At 40.0% G+C, this 6,143-nt stretch overlaps 1 protein-coding gene across 1 annotated transcript; it reads left to right on the forward strand.

Annotated features, from left to right (window-relative positions):
- The first annotated feature begins 4,473 nt into the window (after positions 1 to 4,473).
- On the forward strand, positions 4,474 to 5,404 carry LOC106323679. The gene is made up of 3 exons (XM_013761764.1): positions 4,474 to 4,589; positions 4,829 to 4,934; positions 4,997 to 5,404. The coding sequence occupies exons 1-3, from the start codon at positions 4,474 to 4,476 to the stop codon at positions 5,402 to 5,404; spliced, it is 630 nt and encodes a 209-aa protein (XP_013617218.1).
- The last annotated feature ends 739 nt before the right edge of the window (positions 5,405 to 6,143 follow it).

Below are 6,143 nucleotides of genomic sequence, written 5' to 3' on the forward strand. Positions count from 1 at the left end.
AGCTAAGAGCATGTTGAGTTGACTCAGACATTTCATCGAACACCTTCTGGACAATAAAATGTCTAGATTTCTAATCTAAAATGGCCAACTCTATATTAGCATTAAGATCACTCAATCAAGCAAGAAACCATATTAATCTACTCTAACCATTCTAGACCATCACTTAATCATCCTAATCATCCTAACCCATGAATCCAAAGATGACTACTCACTCATTATCATGGTAGACACTAAATCATTAGTTGATCTAAGTCTAAACATGATTAGTGATCAAAGCAATCAAGCAATCACAAAAGATAATGATCAAGATTAGATCTTTCACCTAAAAGTGGTTTTTTGATTAGATAGAAAACAAGATAAGATTCTAACATTAGGTTTAGAGAGTATTTATATGACTTCTAAAACCTAGTGGGCTCAGTCAACAACCTGAAAGGGCACAAATAAAACATAAATTTTCGATCAGAAGAATAGAAACGCGCGCAGGTTCGAGACCCTGCTTTGGTGGGTCGCTCAAGCTTCACAGCGGGTTCGCCACCTCGCTCCGTCTTGGTCGCTCCGGCTCTCAAAAGTTGTCGACGAGAAGTTGAGTTCAGAGCGGGTGCCTCACCTTGCTCCGGGACGTCGCTCCAGACGTATACTCTTTTTCTTCATAAGGCGCGTGACTTGTGCACCTCGCTTTACTCCATCGCTCTGGTTCTTGAAAATGGTCGACGATGATGTTGGAGTCAGAGCAGGTGACGAGGGTCGCTGCAACGCCTCGCTCTTCCTTCGTTTCTTCTGGAGTGGGTGTCGTAGGTCGCTCATATTGCCCGCTTCGGTGGTCTACTCTCCCAAATAACACTTTCCATCTCTTTTTTTATCCCAAATGCCTCCAAGTACCTCCAGGAACTCCAATGGACACTCCAACACATGATAAAGACCTATGCAATGCATAAAGAACCTAAAGAATGCAAAATTCCTAATCTAGATGACTAAAATATGCAAGAATGAATGATTAAAACAATGCAAATATGCAAGATATCAATCAGTTGGTATCAGAGACTATACATTTTTTATTACTATCAAGACATACTCGATCTTCATCCTCGCTATACAATATGCCTCCATGGAAACATACCCCCAAAGAACAACACGAAGAACTTCGTAATTACCCTTGATAAATTTGCAACCGGTCTACACGAAACTCTTCTTCATGCCGTCGAAACAGCCATTATAAAGGTGCTGCAACGACATCAACAACAGCAATCGGTTCAGGGGCCAATCAACCTTGTCATGACGATCAGTCGGATGATGACCTGGCTGAGAACTTATTCGTGAATGAAAACCCGTAAGACCTCCATAATAGAGATTGTGTCGCCCTTTCAGATGATCATCAACTCAATAGATGTGAAATTCAGGTTGAGGATAGACAATGGGATTCAGAATTTCAAGTTGAGATTTATGAGTTCTCCGGTAATCTGAGCACATAGGAATTTTTGGATTGGCTAAGTTCAGTTGACCAAACCTTGGAATTCAAACGTATTCTGGGAGATCAATGTGTTCCTTTAATCACATCATGCATTAAGAACATAGCTATGGCATGGTGGCAACATGTTTAAGAATCACGTCGGAGAGCTGCGAAAAATCGCATTGACACTTGGGAAAATTTAAGGAAACGTATGCGACGAGCTTTCCTCCCCTACAATTATGAACAGACAATTTACAACAAATTCTAATCCTTGCGCCAGGTAGAAAGAACAGTGGACGAATATGCAACATATTTTTTCATATGGTGGCTCATACAACACTTATTGAGACAAAAGAACAGCTTGTCTCACGCTTCATTGGTGGACTACATTACCAAATTCAAATCGCAATGCAACAATTCAAACCGCTTACAATTTCCGAAACACATCAACGAGCTTTGGCAAAGGAGATTCAATATCGTTCTGTTTGGAATACATGGAATACTCGGAATACAACTTCAGAAATCATGGATCCAGGTTCAGCGTCCACATTGGACACTACTCAAACGTGACCAGCGACTGCTCGACCTGGTACGCCAGAAACGACAAATACTATGCTCAATCACGACCTGCACGTACCGGAACTCTCAGATGTTTTTCTCGTGGGGGAAAACGAACACAGACAAACCGCATGCCCACATCAAAATCAAAGAGGATTGCTTGATCAGGATGCCAACTTTATAACTATGATTCCGACTTGCCATAAGATTTATACAACGAGCGTATTGCTGGAGATACGGGTCCTCAAATTTTGGTTCTTCGTTGAAACTGTATGTTACCTCGTTCATCACAATAATCCTGGTTACGGACCTTCCTTTTCCTCTTCACCTGCTTTATCAACGGCAAGATCTGCAAGCTAATAATAAACTCAGAAAGTTGCACTAATGTTCTTTCTGCTCTAACCATAAATAAACTTGACTTTAATTCCATCGCTCATCCTTTGCCTATAAACTATCATGGCTGAATAAAGGGGTCGACATCACAGTTTTACGTCAGGTAAACGTCCCATTCTCCATTGGATGATACACTTATACAGTTTGTTGTGATGTAGTACCCATGGATGCATGCCATATTTTACTTTGGCGACCGTGGTACTTTGACAAAGGCGTAAATCATCACGACAAAGTCAACACATACACTTTGAGTTTAAAGGACAAACTATTACTCTTGCCCTTCACCAGAGCAACCTACATCGGGAAACTCTTTGCCAGCAACGAACAAAACTGCAACAACACCAAGGAACGAGCAAACACTCTTGACTCATCCGAAGACAGAGATTGGAGCTCAGTTGTGTGATTCATAAATCGTGTGGGCACTAGTGAGTACCCCGGTTTCTTCTCAACAAACCATAGCCACTTCACCTAAATTTGATTCATTAATCTCAACCTTTGAAGACGTGTTTCCGAAGGATCTTTCTACTGGATTACCACCTTTACAAGATATCCAACACCATATATACATCTTACCGAATTCGGCTCTTCCTAATCGTCCACACTATAGAATTAGTCCGCATGAACATGAATAATTACAAAACAAGTCGAAGACCTTCTCGAAAAAGGTCATGTCCGTGAGAGTCTAAGTCCAACGGCTGTTCACGCTCTTTTGATTGCAAAGAAATATGGGAGATGGCACATGTGTGTGGATAGCAGAGCCATCAGCAAAATTACTATTTACTACTGTTTTCCGATTCCACACCTTGATGACTTACTTGACCAGATAGGAAGTGCATTTATTTTTCTAAATTGTATCTTAAGAGTGGTTATCATCAGATTCGTATCTGACCTGGTGATAAATGGAAAACTCCATTCAAAAATCGTGAGGGATTGTTTGAATGGTTAATCACGTCATTTGGCCATTCCAATGCACCAAGTACTTTTATGCAAGTAATGAACCAAGCATTGCGGCCCTTTATTGGTAAATGTTTTGTGGTTTATTTTGACGATATCTAGATCTTTATTGCTGACCTCGACAGCCATCTTCGTCATGTCTATGATGTCTTGCTTGTCCTCCGCCAACCACAACTTTTTGCTGCACTTAAGAAGTGCCTCTTTGGCTCATCAAAAGTCCCTTTTCTGGGATATATAATCTGATCAAAAAGGCTTAGAGGTGGATCCAAGCAAGATTGAAGCCATCAAGTCCTGACCAACGCCTAAAAGTGCAACTGACGTTCAAAGCTTCCATGGGTTACCTTCTTTCTACCGATGTTTTATTCGGAACTTTAGTGCGTTAACCGCTCCGCTTACTGACTGCATGGGAGGTACAACATTCTTCTCAACAAAGGAGGTGGTTTTTGCCTTCCGAATTATCAAAGACTGCATGGTTTCTACTCTTGTTTTAGCGCTACCAAACTTCTCAACGGTTTTGAGTTACACTTCGATGTGTGTAAAGCAAGGATTGGTGCCGTCCTTTGTCAGCAAGGACGTCTGGTTGCTTTCTTTAGGACAAGATCGTTGGATCACAAGCACTATATAGTACCTATGACGTGGAGTTCTATGCAATTGTGCAAGCCTTTCTTCATTGGCGTCATTATCTCTTTCATCAAGAATTCATTCTTTTCACCGACCACGACACATTAAAGCATCTGGACATTCAATTTAAAATCTTGGCTCGACTTGCTTCATAGATAGCGTAGTTATAGCAGTTTAATTTTGTAATACGTCATCAGTCGGGTCGAACAAACAAAGTTGTGGACGCCTTGAGCAGACGTCATACCCTTCTCGCTACTTTTCATGCTTTTGTACATGTTTTTCGCTTTGGCAGATCAGTACAGCTCTGATACTTTCTTCGGTCAGATATGGTCTGAAGTGCAGGCACACGTTTGCTCTGATTACATGCTCCAAGAAGGATTCTTTTTTCGTGACAATAAACTATGTATTCCCGAGAAAAGCTGACTATTGGGGATCATTCAAGAACTACATAATGAAGGTCAAGTTGGACGTGACCATACACATCAGCTAGTCTTGGACAAATGGCTTGTTATTGGCCTTTGTTGCGCCGAGATGTTGCAAGGTTTTGGAACGATGTGTTGTCTACCAAACTTCAAAAGGGCATGCTACAAATGGCTGGTTATACATGCCCCTTCTGGTACCTACGCAACTATTGGCTGATATTAGTATGAATTTCATTCTTGGTCTTCCTTGCACTCAATGTGGCCATGATTCCATCTTTGTTGTCGTCGACTGCTTCTCTAAAATGGCTCATTTTATTTCGTTCAAGAAGACAATATATGCAGTTAAAGTTGCACAACTTTTCTTTCAAGAAATCTATCGCATACACGGTTTACCATTATCCATTGTCTTAGATCGTGTTTCAATATTTCTCAGTCACTTCTGGTTGTCTTTCTGGAAACTACTTCGCACCAGCCTTGATATGAGATCAGCCTATCATCAAGAGTCGGACGGTCAAACTGAAGTACCAATCGCTCTCTCGGTGATATGCTCCGTTATTTTGTTGGTAAGAACATTTGTGCATGGGATAATGTTTTGTGTCAGGAAGAATTTTCCCATAACCACGCTTTCAATCGCATTGTCTATGGTCTTGTTCCTTGCAGTCCGATTGACTTAGGCGTTGTGCCAGATGCAGAACGCGATCACGGGAAAGCCACTGAGTCTGTCGCCAACGTCTCTTATATTCATCAGGTGGTACATGATAACTTGAAGCTCACGTCGGGAAAATACAAAGAAATGGCATATCGGCATCGTCGTGACGTCCAGTTCAGTGTCGGTGATCAAGTTTGGACCATCATAACCAAAGAGTGTTTTCTACCGCATGAATATAATAAGTTGAAGGACCGTAAAATTGGACCCTTGGAGATTGTTGAGAAGATAAATGCAATGCATATCGACTCTTGTTGCCTGACAATGTGCATTGTTCCGGCGTTTTTAACGTCAAGCACTTGATTCTTAACTCTTTTACTGAACAGAAACTAAAATATGTGAAGTATCAACTTTTTTATTAGTATGAGGTATCCCGAACTTATGGAAATATCAAAACTAATTTTCAAAGGTAAATATAATTCATGCTCTGAATATTCAAATTATATTCAAAACATTCTCACATCTATGTGGCCTCACAGATTTAGTATGGTGGGATTGATTCAACCCAGATCTCTCTGAAGTTCGCCGCTGGACCACTTCCGTGTGGTTTCCAAATTTGCAGGTGTGATATCGAACTAGCCATGTTAACATTGCAAAATCATATTATATCGTTGTTAAATTCAACAATACACGTATATAGCAAAGACTTATTCTTGGGTTCACCGTCTAGGGTGAACCTCTAGGTTCACCAACCACTAGGATTGTGTTATTTCATATTCGATATTTTTTAAAGAAGGAAACAAAATATTGTCAAATTATAATAAGTTTTTAAAATTAAAAGATAAAAAATAAAAATAAAAAAATAGTAGTAATTAAAAAAAATATTTTTAACATCGTCACGAAAACACTAAACCCTAAATCCTAATCCCTAAACACTAAATCCTAAACCCTAAACCCTTGGGTAAACCCTAAACCCTTGGATAAATCCTAAACTTTAAATCAAAATCACTAAACACTAAAACACTCAAGGGTTTATGATTTAGGGTTTAGGGTTTTAGTGTTTAATGTTTTTATTTGGAGTTTAAGATTTATCCAAGGGTTT

This window comes from Brassica oleracea, chromosome C2 (genome assembly GCF_000695525.1).
Source record: "Brassica oleracea var. oleracea cultivar TO1000 chromosome C2, BOL, whole genome shotgun sequence".
Lineage (NCBI taxonomy): Eukaryota > Viridiplantae > Streptophyta > Magnoliopsida > Brassicales > Brassicaceae > Brassica > Brassica oleracea.

What these genes read in the sequence shown, in the direction of transcription:
- LOC106323679 (XM_013761764.1), top strand. Translation starts at nt 4,474, where the DNA reads ATGGCTTGTTATTGGCCTTTGTTGCGCCGAGATGTTGCAAGGTTTTGG. An exon ending in GGTTATACATGCCCCTTCTG is followed by an intron (nt 4,590 to 4,828) that starts GTACCTACGCAA and finishes AATATTTCTCAG; the next exon opens with TCACTTCTGGTTGTCTTTCT. An exon ending in AAGTACCAATCGCTCTCTCG is followed by an intron (nt 4,935 to 4,996) that starts GTGATATGCTCC and finishes GTTTTGTGTCAG; the next exon opens with GAAGAATTTTCCCATAACCA.